The sequence below is a fragment of the Alosa sapidissima genome, chromosome 1 (assembly GCF_018492685.1).
Source record: "Alosa sapidissima isolate fAloSap1 chromosome 1, fAloSap1.pri, whole genome shotgun sequence".
NCBI classification, from domain to species: domain Eukaryota; kingdom Metazoa; phylum Chordata; class Actinopteri; order Clupeiformes; family Clupeidae; genus Alosa; species Alosa sapidissima.
This window is the reverse complement of record NC_055957.1, coordinates 45,518,692-45,537,984: the sequence shown is the minus strand read 5'-3', so window position 1 is coordinate 45,537,984 and position 19,293 is coordinate 45,518,692. Positions and strand designations below refer to the sequence as shown.

Genomic DNA, 19,293 nt, shown 5'->3' with positions numbered 1-19,293 from the left:
CCCACTGGGTATAAATGTCTCTGTAAAATGTGGTTACACAAAAGACAAAGATCCACCCTATATACTATTACTTTTCACCACTAGGCGTTTATGGGACGCCTGCCCATAAGATTCCATTAAAGACAACTAGTTGCCGGAGCTAAAGTCCGGGACTCACTGACAATACGCTTTATCCGAAGATTGGAATCTCCCTTTTCAGATGATCACTGACAGTGCAGCCTTTGCTGTAGATGTTAATCAGGGCTGGACTGGGACAAAAAATCGGCCCTGGCATTTTGCCCGAGATGGCCCACACATTCCCAGTCAGACGCATTCCCTGCAGACAGTCCACTTAAAATATGTGTGCATTCTATGCCATGAGTTGCCTAGTGTTCTGCGTTCCTGTGATTGTTTTGGATCTTTCAAGAGGGGTCTCAAGACATATCTGTTCAGTTTACACTTAAATAATGAATTAATTCTTAGAGTTATGATTTGTATATGTATGGTATTTGTTTATTTTTTTATTATTGATATTTGATTTTGTATTGACATTATAATTATTATTACTATTTTGATAATATTCCAGATTATATTGGCCTAAGTGAGAACATTGGCTATCTGAATATAACTTCACTGCTTGTACCCTGCATGGAGACATAGGCCTATTTCACGTCAATAGATGTTAGTAGGGGCGCTGCTAGAAAATTTGGGCCCTATGACAGACATTAATTCTGGGCCCCCCAATAATATATAGTATTATCTGGAGGGCTCTCTGGGGGCCCCCTGTCAGTGCTGGGCCCTTAGAATCGGCCCTTAGAACCCCCATTATCATTCAATTGTGCCGCAAATTAACAGAGAGAGGCCCGGCATAATTTAAATTCACAGCTCCGTAGAATAGCAATCTACTCGTTGAGGAGGCTCATAGTTTGACTTTGAGAAACGCTGCAGCTCATAGACAGAGAAAGCCGGGGAACAATTATTTTGTTGTCACAGCCAGTGTCGTATTAGCGCTAGTATAGAAATTGAACCAATGGGCCGCTGTCAGCTCTTTGAAGGCCGGCGCACCCAAAAAGTAAGACATTTGATTGGGCCATGCCGGTGTCAATATGGAAAATGAACCAGTGAGCCGCTGTCAGTCCTTTGAGGGCCAGCGCTGTCAGAAAAACACACACACATACACGCGCACACACACATATATATATATATATATATATATATATATATACATTTTCCATATATATCTCCTAAATTAGCCTATAATTAAATTGACGATTCGCCCTGATGTTAATGCATTTTTATGGAAATATGGAAAAGCATTGCATTTGTCATGATGGGCACATTTCTGTCCTGACTGAGAATTAATGTAAAGGTCTAGAAGAACAATGACAAAGCTATCCACATTAACAATCAATTCTGTTATCGATTCACCTTTCCATACCCCCAAATTATCCCAAATAGCTGAAGGCCTTTTTTCTTCTCTAGTATTTTGTACCTATAAACCGCACCACTGAAAAATCTGTGTGGTATTTCCTGCTTCATTTTACATGATGTATGCTTTACTAAATATTTTTACATTTTACATGATGTATGATTTACTAAATATTTACAAAATTATATCTCCTATGTCACTCTGTCTCCAATGCTGCCCTGACAGGTTGCTAAGGCCCTCGACCTCAAGCTGAATGAAGTTGACTTCTACGAACCCTTCATGGATGAACCCGTCACCATCCCTGGAAAACCGTACTCAGAGGATGAGCTTGTTGACTTCATTGAGGACCATGACAGGTGTGTGTGTGTGTGTGTGTGTGTGTGTGTGTGTCCATTTTTGCTGTGAACTGTGTGAGTATATTTGAGTTACAATGGTGAATATTTGAAATCATGAATGGATGATCTTGTTGGTGTTTTGATCAACGTGTTAGTCATCTCTCTTACCTCTATTCTGTTTCAGACCAACCTTGAGGAAACTGCAACCTCACAACATGTATGAGATCTGGGTAAGCAAATCATCAATCATGGAAAAACGCGCTCAACACCTCCTAAATTTTATACACTGGGTGCTGTATCCTTACATGTAATTAACTGAATATAAAGAAAAAGAACTGCAATCACAGTTCCTTTTAAACAACTTTTAATCGCTCCACGGACGTTTTGAGCAGAAAGCTCTTCTTCAGCGCTTTCTGCTCGAAACATCCGTGGGGCAATTAAAAGTTGTTTAAAGGGAACTGTGAGTGCAGTTCTTTTTCTTTATATTCAATGATAGATAATTAGCAATTATCCACCACTATCAATCGAATGTAATGTTTTGAGAAAACCAATAGCAAATAATATAAACATTGACAAATTATTTTCATGTCTCAGGAGGATGACATGGATGGCGAGCACATCATTGCATTCGCCGAGGAGAGTGATCCAGGTATCGAAATATGGGAACTACAGTATAATCCTTATATTTACAATAAGAGAACAGAGAGAGATCTATTTTAAATCTTATGATAGATACAAACTTAATGCCATAACACACTGTGGGTGAATGATTTCACCACATGAATGTCACATAAAATATACAGACAAGAATCACATAAGGAGATATGGCATTATAAGAGAAAAATACATTTTTGATCATGATCCATTTGTTCATATGTAAGGTTTTGAGACCCTCTGAAGTTTCTTACATCTTAATATGGGACTCAATGTTTAATGTGCAAAAGCTTCTCAATGATAAAGACAATGTTGACTGACCCATGTTCTTTTGAAATTTCACAAATTGGTACAATAACAGAAAATAATTGTTGGCCTTATCTAACCTGTTAAACAAGCAGTGGCACACTCTCCACTTTGTATTTGAGCACTATTTGAGCACAAAAGATAACATACTGATTTTATGACATTGTCAACCTGACTCTGACCTGCTGATTTCCTCTAGATGGCTTTGAGTTCCTGGAGATCTTGAAGGATGTTGCTCAGGATAACACAGACAACCCTGATCTCAGCATCATCTGGATCGACCCCGATGACTTCCCACTGGTAAGAGCCCAGTCTATCTTAGGGTGAAGGTAGTTCAGAACATGACAAAAGTCCCCTGGACAAAAGAGACACCTTGAAACAGATTTATTGGACGAAAAATATTAGCTTGTTATGGGATTTTGGTGATGGATATATTTATCTAACTAACTAACTTTTGAGTCTTAAACGTACACACCTAATAGTATTTCATTCAATTCTGACACAGTTTTTTCTTTACAGCTTGTCCCTTATTGGGAGAAGATTTTCGACATTGACCTTTCTGATCCCCAGATTGGTGTAGTGGATGTTGATGACGTAAGTTATTTGTCTGACATGATAAAGTGACACAGCATGAGAAAACTCCACAGAACTTAACATGGCACCCCTCTATTGTGTAGGCGGAGAGCGTGTGGTTTGATATGGACGATGAGGATGACATGCCTACTGCCGATGAACTGGAGGACTGGATTGAAGATGTGTTGGAGGGAGAAATAGATCCTGATGATGATGATGATGATGACGATGACGACGATGACGACGATGATGATGACGACGACGACGACGACGACGACGATGATGATGACGATGATGACGACGATGATGACGATGATGACGATGACGATGACGATGATGATGATGACGACGATGATGATGATGACGACGACGATGACGACGACGATGATGACGATGATGATGACGATGATGATGACGATGATGATGATGATGACGATGATGATGATGATGATGATGATGATGATGACGACGATTATTAAAAATGTTGCCATCATATTCAACATCACCAACCCAATCAAAAGTTACTGAATTCATATTGCTGTATCAGTTACAATTAACATATTCAGAATCTCCTCATCATTTGTTGTCATGTTGTCAGTTGATGTATTCATGTGGTATAATTCAATGTCCTCCCTCGTCACTATTTTCACAAAGCAAACAGGCAATATCATCCAGTATCCATATTAGGAATAATTCGAAGTCTTTACTTCGCAATACCTTGCCAAGTCCCCACTAAATTTCTGCGTAACATCATTTTCCATCCTTCTAAACACAAATACATCATTAAATATCAAATATTGCAAGAGGGAGGAGTAGCTCAGTGTTTCTTTGTCCTCTGAAAAAATGTGTATTAATCTGAATGTATATTTGTTTAATTTCCTGGATGGATGTTTGCCCTGCCCCTCTCTGATAGAACCTGAGAATGCTGGTACGGACTTCCTCCAAGTCACAGACCTAGCAACTTCCTCTCTTAAATCATTGTGACTTTGCTTTTGAAGACAGAAAAAAAGAGATGGCACAACCTGCTTTACTTTTTTTGAGCTAAGGTGCTGTAAATCATCTGAACGTTTTCTACTGATGAAAAAAATAAACAACAACAGTATTCTATTTTTTGTAAACAAAGAGAACTTACTGTGAAGTCTTAAAATAAATAATAATGTGGGAAGAGATGAAATAACGCTGATCATTTTGTGAAATAGAATGCATTCAAAACAACAGGCCTATCGGTATACACATATGCTCAGCTCAGACCACACACAAAGATGGGCCTTTTCTGCCTACATTATAAGTCATAATTCTGTTATAGAATAGATGTGATATGCATTAAAAAGGCAAACAAATTGGAAGTGAAACTGGTGGTTATCTGGGCTCCATAAGTATCTGACACAATTTTTGTAATTTTGGGGGCAGTCATGACCTACTGGTTAGGGCTTCGGGCTTGTAACCGCTCACTGCTCCCCGAGCGCCGCTATAGCAGGCAGCTCACTGCTCACTGCATAAGTGTGTGCTTCACCTTACTGTGTGCTGAGTGTGTTTCACTAATTCACGGATTGGGATAAATACAGAGACCAAATTTCCCTCACGGGATCAAAAAGTACTTATACTGTACTTATATTTAATTTTGCCTTTGTTCACCATCACAATGGATCTGATATGGATCAATAGGGAATGTGGATGTTCAGCTTGAAGTCAAGGGGTTGAACAAAAATATTGCATTGACTGATTTGATGTTCTAAAGACAATTGACAGACAAAATGTTTCATGGCCAACTGTGGCCTGTTTCCTCATTATTCCATAACAAATTAAGCATATAAAAGGCCTGGAGTTCATTTCAAGGAGGGAACTTAATACTTAAAAAGAAGGAATGTGCTGGTAAGCTCAGTAACACCAAAAAGTCTGAAGGACCACAGAAGACAGGTAGGTGGGTGATGGTAGAATTATTTCCTTGTTGAAGAAAAACTCATAGCAACTGACACACATGAGGACAGGACATGCATATCATTATCAAAGTCTACAATCAAGAGACACCTGCATGAATAATATAGTGGGTTTACAAGGTGCAAACCACTAGTAGGCTATCACTCAAGAGCAAGAGGGTCAGATTAGACCTCGCTAGAAAACCAATAACAAGATTCTTTGGATATATAAAATCAAAATGAGCTTATTACAAAATGATGGGAAGAGAAGTGTATGGAGAATAAAAGGAAGGGCTACCTGTATGGTAGGGCATGGGCATGTAGGCTAGGGCTGCAAATGGAAGAGGTCACTGATGTTAAGGTCTGATACTCTTAGATTCGGGCAGGGGCGGACTGGGACCAAAAATTGGCCCTGGCATATTTGGCCCAAGTGGCCCTCAAATCGGTCGGGCACACCTAATTAAAATTACCCTTAAATATGCATATATTTTCAACTGTCATGAAGCACTGAAGTGATGTAGGCCTCATTGGCTATCACTCTGACTGATCAGAGGTAGCCATGGAGCACATACTCTTTACAGCTTCTGATTAGAGGTAGCCATGGAGCACATACTCTTTACAGCTTCTGATTAGAGGTAGCCATGGAGCACATACTCTTTACAGCTTCTGATTAGAGGTAGCCATGGAGCACATAGGCCTACTCTCCATATTCAAGTAGGCTATACAAGCAATTATTAAAGAAGAGTTTCTGCTTGAATCCAAAGTATCATTTCAAATTATTCAATAGGCTACATTTAAATTATAAAATGCTCAACTGACTAAATTACCTAGATGGTCCCCAACTCAAATAAAAAGACAAAGACAAAGACAAAACTTAAGGCTGAAAAACAAGCAAATGAGGGTGGCTGCAGGCAAAGCATCTCATCATGGGGAAACTTAGCATTCTATGGGTTCCTGATCCTGCCTGTCATTGATATTTTCCACCAAGATATTTTCCAAGTAAGCCTATTAAAAAATCATCATAATAATATTGTATGTTTGTCTAATTACTTTTGAGCCTCATTAATGGGATGACAACGCAAATGTTGATAATGCAATATTTTTGTTCAACTCCTTGAACTAAACCTGAAAGACAATGAACTGGGGGGTATTCCACGTAGTTTAGTGGCAAGCCTAGTTAACTCAGAGTAAGTAAACCTCCTTGGAGCTGTAGGCTTATGGCTTCATTCAATGCCATAGGCCTATGAGGCCCTAGGAGGTTTACCACTTACTCTGTGTTAGGATTGTCACTAAACCACGTACTTGGAATTCTTCCGAGTGTTTCGTTGTACTGCACACACACTGTGGAATCCGCTGGAGCTCGTTACATCACTTTGAGCATAGAGTAAGTCGTCCCCTGTTTAATGTTACAACAAATTCACAACTTGTTTGACAGAAAAAATGACAAGTTGATCGCTGTTAGAGAGTGTTACCCACATAACTAGCATCTGTTTTTCAATGCTTAGCGTTATTGTAGCCTAAATTTAGCAACAGTTTACCAGCTTGTGCTCTCTCACTCACACACACACTCACACCATGCGTAGGCTGCATGCACACATGCGGACAATTAATAAGGATTTACACGTATACTGTAGAGAGAGTCCTGTAAAAGTAGCCTATACTGTTTGTGAAGCTGTCCTACTGTAAAACTAAACATAGCCTTCTGATAAACTATTCAGAGAAGGACATCAGAAAATTCTTCCCGAACAGAGGGAGAGGAACAGTGAGGAGGACATAACCATTTATGCTGGTAATAGCCAGTGATTTGATCAATGGTTTAATGGCAAATGTAGCCTATAATAATATACACAGAATCAGAGTAGCCATCTGTGTAGATTATTATAGGCTACATTTGCAAATTATCACCAAAAGTCAGTATGAAGGCTTTAGCTATTTAAGCTACAAAGAACTGCAGTATTGCCAGGATGTCTATAGGACCCTTGCCTGGGAGGGAAGTATATCTCAATTTTGACTAAAAATAAGCTTCCCTTGTGTTAGTAGGAAAGCCTATTCAATTCATGCAGAGAGTATAGGCCTACTTATGCCTATGTGTTTGGATGTTGCTGGATAGTGGCTGCTACAACAATTGAGGGAGAGCAGACGTAAAACTATTCAGAGTATGGAGGACGTCTGTGACCTAGGGGAGATATGTGATGGTCCAAATCAGGCTAGCGATTTATTTTATATTGCGCGCACAGTTAATTTTTTTTTTTTTTTTATGTATTGGGAGTTGGGGGCCTGTGCCCCAGCAAAGCTGTAGGTCTAGAATCGCCCCTGGGCATGATAAGGTCACTTGTATTGTCAAAGCAGCTAGGCCTAGCCTACTATAAAATACAGTATATGAACATACACATCTGAACATGCACATAATTAACATAATAGTTTTTCATTAAAAAAAAAAGCTCGCTCTCTCTGCTCGTAGACACAACACCAAGACGCTCGATGTAAACCCGGAAGTGTTTTCGCGCGGTACGCCGTAGCCCGTAGCCTGCTCGATCAGAGCACGCCCCTTTTATCTTCCTAGCTGGCCTCCTCAATGTTTCTGTTGCTGCTGGACATGTGGTGATAAAACGACGGTAGAGCACTGAAAAAGGGTGTTTCTAACCTGAAAATCTGTCTTTAAAAAAACATACCTCCTTTAAAACGCTGTACAGCCAAAATGTCGGAATCGGTACCTGACTTTCAATCGCAGATTGTGTTTATAATGGATGTGTTGATGAGGGTGGCTGTGAAGGAAATAACCAAACTTTTCGAAGGACACTCCATCGATTCTGGAAGATCTAAAGTTGAAACTGTGGAAAATCCCTGGGGGAAGTCTGTTTTCCAATCGGATTTACGAACTGACATGGAAACTGCATTGAAACATTGTGGAGATAATTATAAATGCAGTGTTGGTGTGCAAGTTGGAGATGAATTCATTCCACAGGAGAAAGAAGGTCATGTTTTGATTTTTTTGTTATTTAGCCATTGCGAGTTAGCAAGTTATGCTACGTGGAGCTGCATGGCGTCGCTCGGTATCGTAACTTGCCTCCATGTAAACAGTAACATTCCCCTTCAAACTGGACTTAATCTACTATATCCCAAACTAAAGTGAATACAGTGGGTTGAAATGACACGAGTCGGCTGTATTTACTTATGTGTAACGTTGTGCCATGCGTTTAGTCCGTGGATGAAGCCTATGCCATACACCTTTTGCAAGCCATGGATGTTATCTCCTGGGATTGCATACTGGGATTGCATGTGGTCTATATCTCAATCCGTGTAAATTTAGAGATGTCTAAGCAGCAATACTTCGTGTACCGTTCCCTCATAAATTGAAAAAAATGTCAGAACTAAATCTGGAGAAACTTGTTTGTTGTGTCTGCATCTGCCTGGATAGAGACTTTCCTAAAATATAACTTTAGGCGGTGGTAGTGTAGTGGTTAAGGAGCTGGGCTAGCGTGCAGTAGCCTGAAAGTTGTCGGTTCAATTCCCGGCTTCCACCGTTGTGCCCTTGAGCAAGGCACTTAACCCCAAGTTGCTCCGGGGACAATGTGATCCCTTGTAATATAGCTGACATATGTAAGTCACTTTGGTCAAGAAGTGTCTGCTAAATGTAATGTAATGTAATAACTTTCTTTACCAATAATTGTGTGGAGTCACAGACATCCTAATGCAACTTCTAAATTGTTCTTATCTAAGCTAAATGTTGAGGTCAGAAATTATTAAGTCACTGCAAAGCTTACAATGTTATGACTACAAGTCTTGCATGGTACTCCTCGTGTATCTCTCAAATCAGTTAAAGAATGTTGTTCTTGAATGCCCGCAGCTCTGACGCACCGACAGCCCAACCCCCACCATCACCCCCTGTGTAGCTCACATCAAAGTCCTCAGCAAGAAGGGGGAGTGGCCACTGATCTACGGGAGAAGGTGGCGCTGGAAGCCGTCGACCTGCACTGCACTGTTGACTTGCCTTGCATGGTGCTCAAAGACAGGGTTAGTATAATATATTATGTGACTTATCTAGTTTGTTCACCCAAACAACAGCTATTTCTATAAGTACAATACAAAACCTGCATACTTAGCCATTAGTTCTCTTGTCAACATGTGCCAGCAGTATTCCCATGTGTTGTTTTGAAGCAAATCATTGCTTTTGCAGGAATCATATCAGCTTAGGACCTTTAGGGTATCTCAAGAGTAAACTCCATTCTCACCCACTAACTTACTGATGTGCATTCTGTGTTTTGTCTGAAACCTCATGTGACTCATCTTTTTGCATTCTCAGTGCTTCGGTGAAAACACATTAAATTAGTCAACAGTATTTTGGAGTGATGTTAATTGTACCACATTGCTTGCACATTATGTTTTATGGTCACTAAAACCTAGTCTCAATTGCTCTTGCTTAGGATGGAGAGTCTGGAAGTAGCCATACAAATAACCTGTCTGGAACACAGCAGACTGAGTTGCCCAGTGCTACCAATGGTGAGTGTGGATACCTACGGAGCCCTAGAGGGGTCATCGCAAAATGTTTTGCATGTTGAGAGAATGTGCGCTCGTTTTACTACATTGTGCGCTCGTTTTACTAAATTGTGCTCTCATTTAACTAAATTGTGCTCTCGTTTTACTATAGTGTGAGCTCATTTTACTAAATTGAGTTCTCATTTTAAGCATAGTAAAACGAGGGCACAATTTATTAAACGAGTGCACTATTTACTAAAACGAGCGCACGATTTATTAAAACGAGAGCACAATTTGTGAACATGGTTATAGAACATTGTGTGCACGATCTACTTAAATGTGGCCACAATTTGTAAAACGTGCACTCAATATTGTCTTGACACATGTAAACACGAGCACGTTATTCGAGATCTCGATCTACTAAAACACGAATAATTAAAACGTGGGCTCGAAGAAATTAAATTGTGTGCACAAAAACGTAGTGTGGTGTCAAGGGGTATCCCCGGGAATGACGTCGGGAGGTGTGTCGCTTGTAGGCTTGTAGACGTAGAGGGAATCTCATTGATTGCAGTGCACCTGGATATAGCCCCGTTAGGTAGGCTGTAGGTGGGAGAGCAGATGATTGTGTGTGTTTGCACAGGCCCCTTGCCATCATCATCCAGCTGAATGTTTGCCGAAGTTTTGAGTGTTTGTTGAGGTCCAAGTGTATGCAGAGCTGTGGTGTTTATCGCGAACGGTGTGAGCTGGGCTAGGCCTACATAGCCTGAGAAGCTGAGCATCGTGAACGCCACTGTTTATGTCTCCCGTTTCATAGTCCGTATCAAAGCTTACCTCGTGTGCATCATATATTGGTGTGCGAGTGGGTTATATGGTGAGGCCCATCGGGCGCTAGAGGGAACCTTGCATTGGGTGGGTATTAGGCTACCACTAATACGCAGTAGCCTATTTGTACCAACAGTAGGTCTACGTGTTGTAATTGTTTGGGAGCTTGTCGCTGTGATGTGCTTCGATTGCCTTCTAGACCTCACAGTTAACGTAGGCTTTAGTCAACAATCCAGGAGGTAGTGGAAACCGGTCATTACAACAGAGCCCGAGTAGCCCATGTAGCCTAGTAGAATTTCCCCATTATGGGTCTCCATAGCTGGCGGTTGACACCACAGGTGCCCCTGCTACAAAGAGTAGAAGTCCGCTATAAACCATCCTGACCACCTAAGGCTTTAATTAGCTGCCTACGGTTATCACATTACCAATATGAACTGTTGCAGACAGCTGAAGGCCTAGTCCATGCCAGGGTAAGACGAAGTTGCCACCACAGCACAGCGAGCGGTGAGAATATGTCGGGAATTACTAAATGTGAGCACGAAATACATAGCCTATTTTGAGAGCTCAATTTAGGCCTACAACGGGGTCACGTTGTATTAATTCGAGGGCTCAATTCAAGGAAAAAGTGCTCACGTTTTATTAATTCGAGGGCTCAATTAAAGGAAAACGTGCTCACAAATTATCACAACCAGAAAAAATATCACTTAAAGTGAGCTCTTCCGGGCTCCGTAGATACCAGATTTGGTCTGTGAAATAAATAAATGGCTCTAAGACTGTTTTGAGTTTTGTTAAGGTAGGTCATTTGTACTGTTTATTTCTGTTTCAGACACCATGGAGCTTAACAGTCTTTTTGACTCTTTGAAAAAGTCTTTGGCGTGGCCAGAAAGCCAAGAGCCAGATTGTGTCTCCAAGGCCACGTGCAACAAGACAGAACAACCAGAGCAAAGCTCGGATGACCTCGACTGTGAGAAGTTCGTTCCACATTCAGAGACTCTCACCACCACCACCCCCATGAGTCTGTCAGACCAAAGCACCAACAACTCACATTTGGTCAGCGGCACCATAGCTCCTGAGCAGGTGATGGTGCCAGAGCCTCCACCCTCCCCCTTCAGACACAAGACTGTGCACTTTCAGATGGGGGTGAACCACGCAGACTGGAAGCTGCTGAAACCCTGCTCGGTGCAGCTGGTCAACGTGCGGCTGCTGGCGACGGCCTCCAATTGGCCGAGGTTCCGCCTGGCCGGCCCCAAGCGCTTTCCCAGGCCCAAGGACCTGCGCGCCCACCAGGGCCTCCACACTGGCCGGCGTCTCTGCTGCTTCACCGAGTGCGGCAACGGCGTGTGGCGGCTGCAGCGCGTCCTTTCCTCCTCGTTGCCGCCGACCGCCGGAAGCCCCCTCGCCTGCAAGATCTGCGGCAAGAATTTCAAGCGGCGCAAGATCCTGCGGCGGCACGAACGCTTCCACACGGGCGAGCGGCCTTACTCTTGCACACTCTGCAGCAAGGCCTTCACGCTGCGCAAGAGCCTGCGCCGCCACCTGCGCTTCCATTCTGGGGAGAGGCCGCACGGGTGCCCGCACTGTGGCAAGTGCTTCCGACTCAAGGACAACCTGAAGACCCACCTGCGGTTCCACACCGGGGAAAGGCCCTACGCCTGCACTCTCTGCCCCAAGAGCTACCGGATCCTTAAGAACCTGGAGAGGCACAGTCTCACGCACTGAAACCACGGAGGGTGGCTGGTGTTGTGGTGGGGAGAAAAACAAACTGGATGTGTGTGCTTCCTGTGTCAAGCGCAGTGTTTGGAAGAGCATGTGTTGGCATGGGTGGTTTGTGTAAGTCTGCATGGCAATAAGTATGCCAAACAGACTATGTGAGTTATGATCATTGGAGAGCATGGAGAATTATCAGATGTAAACTGAGAGAGAGCTGACAGTGTTAACACTTTTTCATAGCCATGTATGGTTACACAAATATGTGTTTTGTTTGTTTTGTTTTGTTTTTTTGAGGAAGTGACCCCAACTAAAGAAGTATGTTTAGGGTCCAGACATGACCTTGAGACTCGGGTCACCTTTTGGGGTTTATAGTAAATAGGCCTAACCCTATGAGACGGCTTAATGTTTATCTTCCACTCCATGCCACCACATCATGCTGAATCATGTCCGTCTCTCATCCACTTCCCCTTTGTGTGGAGCTGTTTCTCAAAAGATGATTAAGTTTCAGAGAAGCCAGACCTCAGTATATCTGATGGATTGTTGGCATTTGCTGTAATGACATTTCTTCCTGCTGAGGTTAGAAGAGTTTATTTTTCTCAGGTTTACATGGCTAGTTTATACCTGGAAAAACTGGTTGGTAGATGTTTGTCATGGCAAAGAATAAGCTATAGTATAACGGCCAGTATCAGGTTATAACCAATGGTGAGATATGGTGATTGTCATGTAGCAGAAAGCAAATCATTTACTAAACATGCTTCCCATAGTTTAATCAATCAGTGTTTCCTTAATCAGTCAATTCTCACAATCTAATTTGATCATGTTTTACACTTGTCTTTAACCACTGAATGTTAAAGCTGCAAACGGAACTAACACTGGAACCAGTTTAACACTCATATTTGGTGATGGGCTGTTTATTGAGAATAAATGGAAAATGAGGTACAAACTTTATTATAGCATATATAACACGAACATTTTGTATATGTAACTTTGTGTATGTGGTAACCATTTGTTTACCTTTTCTTTCTTTTTTTACAAACCATTCTCAAAGGGGACTAATCATTTAGCTCCCAAAGAGATCTTGCTCTGTCTTTGTGTTTCCTTAAGTAAAGACTTTTTTAAGTATACTAACTGGTGTGGAACTGTTAATGTGAGTAGAATTATTCAATTATGCATCACATCCTGGCAAAGCAATGAAATGTTTACCCAAAACTAGAAGCCCAGCAAAATCAGTGAATTGAAATAGGTTTATGGAACACAAAGATAATCTTGAGCAAGGTGTTCCTTAAACCCAAGACGTAACCCTGATCAAACTGACTTTTGCGAAGGGAAAAGTCATATTTAATAAACAGACAATGTGCTCAGTGCGTAGGACCACTGTATATGCACATTAAACATATTTCCATGTCTGTTGTCCATTTTGCACAATATACCCACTTTCCTTTTGAAAATGAGCTTAACAAAAATCATATATCCATGTATAAAAGTATATTTATACTCAAAGGTATTTGAATATAAGGATGTAACTATGTACCATGAATCGGCTAAAAATCTATACAAATGTACGAAGATTACAAACGGTTGAGATAAAAACATTCAAGTAATGTAGTTTTTAAACAGAATAGGGTGTAATCTGCTTTTGATTTCAAGGTGACAATGAGTTATAATCTTGTGTTCCTCTCATTTTATATAAATAATAATGTCATGGCAATTATAATAATATTTAATATAATTTGAGAATATAAAGAGAAAATCGTATCGTGAATCGTAGCCTACCAAAACGTGAGTTCAGTGTATTGTTACATCCGTAGTGTATTCATTTCATTAAGTCATCTATTCACTGGATGAATGAGGTGATTAGGCCTATTCGTAGTATATTATAACTTTGGTCCTCTGAATCATTATTTGATGATTGATCTTTTGTCTCTCAACTTAGATTGCCTTTTTGTCTTGTGATATGTGTGAAACTGTTGTGGTGTCTTGCCCACACGAAAGAAGGAAATGCAGATTTTCCAGATTGCTATCTCGGCAACCAAGATCATAAACAATTCAGTTAATATGACATTTCATAGCAACTTATGTCTATGTTCAAATGAGGTGTCTTGTTCTGAACTGAGATTTAATTGGAATGAGATGGCTAGATGGACATATCTTGAATGTCTCTGCTTTCTTGGCATGGCCATGAGCCTACTACCTTTCATAGAACCACCCCTTTTACAGCTGTCTTTTGGTTTCTCTTTTAGTTACGTTATCATGACAAAGGTTGACCCACTAAAGAAACCAGTTATTCACTCAGAAGGTGTCCAGTGTGACAGACTCGATCACTCATTCTTAAATCAGCTATCGCAACTCGGTTAAATCCACACATTTGCTTAACTAGTGTCTTAACTACTGACTTTTTTTCAGTCTACCTTTTCCCCCCGAGTGCCATTTGAGGATGGAATATCTCAAGCTTACCTGGCCCGCCAAGGAGAGCCAGTTGAGGGAGCTGCTCACGTGCCCGGTATGCCAGGACATCTTTGAAGATCCGCACCAGCTACCCTGTGGACACAGCCTCTGCATGCGGTGCTTGGATGGCATGCTTAAGCATCGACCCCTAGCTCAGCCCTTCTCCTGCCCCACCTGTAGGGCGTGCTTTGGACCTCTCATTGGTGTGCACAAGAGTTACACTTTACACAGCGTTGTGGAGGACTTCAATGCACAGCAGGTCAGTATTCCATTTAGTTACAGTACAGTACAGTACAGTCTTTTGTTATTCCATAATCTTTGTGAGGGTGCTTTTGTCCTGTGACGTATGAAGTGTTTCATTTGTCTGTGCTTTTTTATTTTCACTATTAGGAAAAACAACGAGACCAAAGAGAACAGTCCACTCAGACTGATCCTGTTGCTGAAAGAACTCATCATGCCAGCTATAACTGCATCCTGTTTCTACTGCTGGCTATCATATTTATATGTATTAGCAAAGGTATTGTATTGATCAAATTGCTAAATTCACCACTCTGTATAATGTACCATATCTACATGATGTGAATGTGTTTTATTTTTTGCTTCTGTCCTGATTCAGCTTTCATGTGCTCTGTGGAGAATCACACTCTTACTGAAACAGTACAGAGACAACGCACTTTACTTCTTAAGTATCACCCAGAGATTACTGGTGAGTTGGTTGGATTTGAGAGCCAGGGGTTTCAATTGATCAATTGATAGGGTTCACATTTCAATTTGAATTAACATTATAAAGATAGCTATATAGCTATAAAATCAAAGATGTGTCAAAGATGTGTCTTCATACACTCTGTCATCTGTTACTCAGACCTCATCCTGAACAAAGACTCGGCCAGCCCCTATCTGGTGGTGTCAGAGGACCTCCTGTCGGTCTGGCGGGTCAAGGACAAAAAGGACTACCCCCAACACCCTGCCCGCTTCACTGATGCGCCCCAGGTCCTGTCCACCGAGTGTGTGTCTGGAGGGAGCCACTACTGGGAGCTGGAGGCCCAGGGCTACTGGGACATTGCTGTAGCCTATGAGAGCATCAACAGGAGGCTGAAGTTGAGCTCCTTTGGAAATGACGCAAAGTCGTGGAGTCTGACGCACGACAGCAAAGGGCGACTATTCGCCTTCCACAAGGGCGTGAAAGAGAAGATCCTAGAATCCCTGACGCACAACAGAGTCGGGGTGGTCGTTGATTTCGAGAAAGGTGCTGTCGCATTCCACGAGGTGGGCCACATGTGGAACCACCTCCACACGTTTAAAACTAATCTCACTGGGCCTGTGTGCCTCGGACTGGGCCTGTACCGAGAAGACCTGCACACCAAGATCTCAGTCAAGAAGACCCTCACTTAAGTGTTTGTTTCTGAGATGGACGAAGGAGCAGTTGTCCTCTGTTAAATCACCTCACAAAAAACCCTACAATCCTGCATGGTCAATATGTTTGATATAGAGTCAATCCTCTATATCAATATGTTTGATATAGAGTCACCACACTGCCACCTGTGGTTGTATAGAGTAACCTGTGGTAGCTCTATACAAAACATATTGATGTCAATGGTGCATTTTGCCCATGTTCAGGGTGGAAAGTGAAAAAGAAAGATTTGCATAAGACAAGTCAAATTGGTGTTTCAAAAAAGAAAAGATCATGGAGAATGAAGAAAAAAATATTAAAAAAATCTTTGTATGTTCCCACAAGGTGTTTGGGTGCTCTGAAAATGAGAACCAAAATGATTTTTTAGACTTGTAAAGTCTGCTGTTCAGACCCTGAAGGAATTTATTTTCTGTTCATTGTTTTTTGTGAGAGTGTTTCTACTTATCTCAATAATGAATGAAGGAAAATAAATCAAGAGCCTATGTTGAGTACAAATATGTCTTCTGAAGGCTTAAACAGAGCCCAGCCAAAAACTCCAATAAAATTTGTATCAACTTTGAGGGACAGCTATGGCCATGCAGGATTATCCAGACCAAACGTGACGATTTTGCTACATACTATTCCTATTTAAGTACCAGCATGCAAAATTTGAGCCTCCTACATGGTTTAGTTCTTGCGCTGTGGGATTGTGAACTTTGACAAAAAAAAGAGGCCGAACAAAATCGACACCCCCCTCCCCCTGTAAAACTGGCTGTATCTTGAAAAGTATTGATCTTACATAAGAGTAATTTTACAGTGTGTCTCCTGGGTAACATAGGTACACCTGGTAATTTTTTCAGAATTGTTTGAGACCTAAGTGCGTGGGCCCTGGTTTAACTGACGTGGAATGACCCAATAAGAATAAAGATAAATTAACCAGATTGCAGACAGACTTTAGAAAGTACCCTGGAAATCCAGAGTTCTCACGAGAGCACAGGGTCTGGATTTTCCAGGCTAGCAGACAGGGACACACCCATGTGGAACTGGTTATAAGCCTGTTGTCCTCTGTGTCACTTTCACTTTCAGTTCTAACAGTAACAGTATAACAGTCTCAGTCAGGAGAACACTCTCAGGAGCAATGGTAAAGGTCTTATTTTGGATTTCTTTCTATATGACATTCCCAGATCATATTTAGTAGCCTTACAATGAAGTATAGTAGTTGTACTATGTAGGCTAAGTTTCATGAAGCATATGTGAACTGACAGCAGCCCTAATCATGTCGTAATGACAGCCATACATCTCGCAAACTAAAAAGCTATGCTGTGATCATGTACTGTAATTAGGAGTTATGTACACAAGGCTTTTTGAAATGCACCACTGCATTTTTCTTTACTTAATGGTTTTATTTGATCTAGGAGAATGTGTTGTTTTGTTTTGTTGCACTCCCACTGAAACATTTTAAATTAATTTTTACAGTTTTTGGAGTTGTGTATTGGTTGTGTAGCCCTGCGGTATTGGTTGTAGGTTCTGAGCAGTTTGTTTGCAGTAACATTTTTTTGTTAAACTTACTGTTTGATTTTCTATACAGAGTTGATTTATCCATCATTTATTTGCACTTTACCTTTGGATTTTATCCCCCTTGTCCATGCCTCAATGCACCAATTAAAATTGAGGTTTTTTTTTCCCACAGGCAAAACAACATGTAGCACTGTCATTGGTCGTTTTCCTGGTTACAGCCTTGACTTGTGAGTATTGAAGCTCTTTAAAATCAATTTTTTTTTTATCCATGTTTGCTAACACACCAAGATGCAACAAATACATTTGTTGATTTTCATGATTACAGTGTACATATGTACCTCTTGGTATAAAAAACCCAAGGAGCAAGAAACTGTCAACTTCAACCCACACATACCCAGTAGGTATTAAATTCAATAATACATTTGGGGGGCACTGTGGCGCAACAGGCGCTCATACCATATACAGGTCCAAGTGCCCGTGGGGACCCAGGTATCTAATCCAACCTGTGGTCATTTCCCGATCCCACCCCATCTCTCTCTTGTCTCACTCTTCACTGCTCTACGAATAAAGGCAAAAAGCCCCAAAAATATACTTACAAAAAACAATTCAATAATACATTTGAAAAAAATGTATGATTTTTTTTTTAATTACACAATTAATTAATCTTCTCACATTATAGTATAATTATTTGAAAACCAGAAATAATGAGAATATATCAGAATATGTTTCCTTATTTTTTCCCTTTAACACAGATCTGAAACTCAGCGTGGACACTGCAAGCCCTCTTGTCCAAGTGTCTGATGACCTGTTGTCCGCTGAGAGAGTCGCAGATAAACTCCCCTATCCTCCACACCCAGCACGTTTTCTAAACAGGCCTCAGATCCTCACTGCCCAGTGTGTGACCAGTGGCACTCACTACTGGGAGCTGGAGGCCGAGGGCTACTGGGAAATCGCTGTGGCCCACGAGAACATAAACAGGACGGGACGTTCTGAGAGTTCTTTTGGCATGAACAAGGTATCTTGGAGCCTGACGCATAAAAATGGTGACCTGTTTGCTTACCACAACCTTGAGAAAACGCTGCTGTCTAAATCCCTGCAATATAAGCGCGTGGCAGTGACTGTTGGTTTTCAGGAGGGAAGTGTTTTTTTCTTTGAGGTGGGGACGAAACTGAGACAGTTGCACATGTTTACTCCCCAGCTTAGCGGCCCCCTGTGTTTAGGTCTTGGGCTGTATCGCCCCTCCAAGGTAACCATCCTAAAGACCTACAAGGTAGACAAAGTATGAAAGATCATTGTAGATCAAGATTTCATTCTATTTCAGCTATGTTCCGATATCCAGAGCACTGAGCAAGAAAATGCCATATTGCTGATAAATAAGTCTGATGGAGTGTGCTTTGCATGACTTGTGTGATGGCCTCAGGAATTTGTTATCTCATAGAATGCTTATAGTAGTTCAGACTGTTGGCATGAACAGAGGTGGATGATGGAAACCTCCTAAGTGCCTGCAGAACGTACTGGGAGTAGAACAACCCTCCTGCTTCTCTGAGGTGGTTTCGTGTTCTCCATAAAAGGTTTGCAGAATTAGTTAGAAGAGAAGAAGAGGATGAAGATGAAAAGTAAACAAAAACAATAATGTATTGGGTGAACAGGAGAGAAAATCTATAAGGACCTTAGACATAACACAGGATTTCAAGTGTGTGTTTTATTTAAGAACAGTGACTAAAGAACTGATAATAACAA

General features: G+C 41.3%; 4 protein-coding genes across 4 annotated transcripts in view; all 4 read left to right on the top strand.

Moving 5' to 3' along the window:
• casq1a (calsequestrin 1a) overlaps positions 1 to 4,453 on the top strand; it is a 14,231-nt gene extending 9,778 nt beyond the window's left edge. Inside the window, exons 6-11 of the mRNA XM_042093639.1 lie at positions 1,634 to 1,764; positions 1,928 to 1,973; positions 2,338 to 2,392; positions 2,903 to 3,003; positions 3,223 to 3,297; positions 3,381 to 4,453. Of these exons, the coding sequence (XP_041949573.1) occupies positions 1,634 to 1,764; positions 1,928 to 1,973; positions 2,338 to 2,392; positions 2,903 to 3,003; positions 3,223 to 3,297; positions 3,381 to 3,755 (783 nt within the window). The 3' untranslated portion in view covers positions 3,756 to 4,453. The remainder of the gene's footprint in view (positions 1 to 1,633; positions 1,765 to 1,927; positions 1,974 to 2,337; positions 2,393 to 2,902; positions 3,004 to 3,222; positions 3,298 to 3,380) is intronic.
• Positions 1 to 19,293, top strand: part of LOC121709938 (E3 ubiquitin/ISG15 ligase TRIM25-like) — a 21,141-nt gene extending 1,848 nt beyond the window's left edge. Inside the window, exons 2-6 of the mRNA XM_042093679.1 lie at positions 9,530 to 9,538; positions 17,155 to 17,176; positions 17,726 to 17,780; positions 17,879 to 17,950; positions 18,306 to 19,293. Coding sequence (XP_041949613.1) covers positions 17,174 to 17,176; positions 17,726 to 17,780; positions 17,879 to 17,950; positions 18,306 to 18,838 — 663 coding nt within the window. The 5' untranslated portion in view covers positions 9,530 to 9,538; positions 17,155 to 17,173 and the 3' untranslated portion in view covers positions 18,839 to 19,293. The remainder of the gene's footprint in view (positions 1 to 9,529; positions 9,539 to 17,154; positions 17,177 to 17,725; positions 17,781 to 17,878; positions 17,951 to 18,305) is intronic.
• Positions 7,734 to 13,324, top strand: si:rp71-1g18.1 (uncharacterized protein LOC559922 homolog). The gene is made up of 4 exons (XM_042093633.1): positions 7,734 to 8,167; positions 9,040 to 9,206; positions 9,617 to 9,692; positions 11,317 to 13,324. The coding sequence occupies exons 1-4, from the start codon at positions 7,891 to 7,893 to the stop codon at positions 12,207 to 12,209; spliced, it is 1,413 nt and encodes a 470-aa protein (XP_041949567.1). The 5' UTR covers positions 7,734 to 7,890; the 3' UTR covers positions 12,210 to 13,324.
• Positions 14,295 to 16,118, top strand: LOC121709924 (zinc-binding protein A33-like). The gene is made up of 5 exons (XM_042093653.1): positions 14,295 to 14,528; positions 14,598 to 14,904; positions 15,036 to 15,162; positions 15,262 to 15,351; positions 15,508 to 16,118. Exons 2-5 carry the CDS (start codon positions 14,635 to 14,637, stop codon positions 16,035 to 16,037), a joined length of 1,017 nt encoding a protein of 338 aa, XP_041949587.1. The 5' UTR covers positions 14,295 to 14,528; positions 14,598 to 14,634; the 3' UTR covers positions 16,038 to 16,118.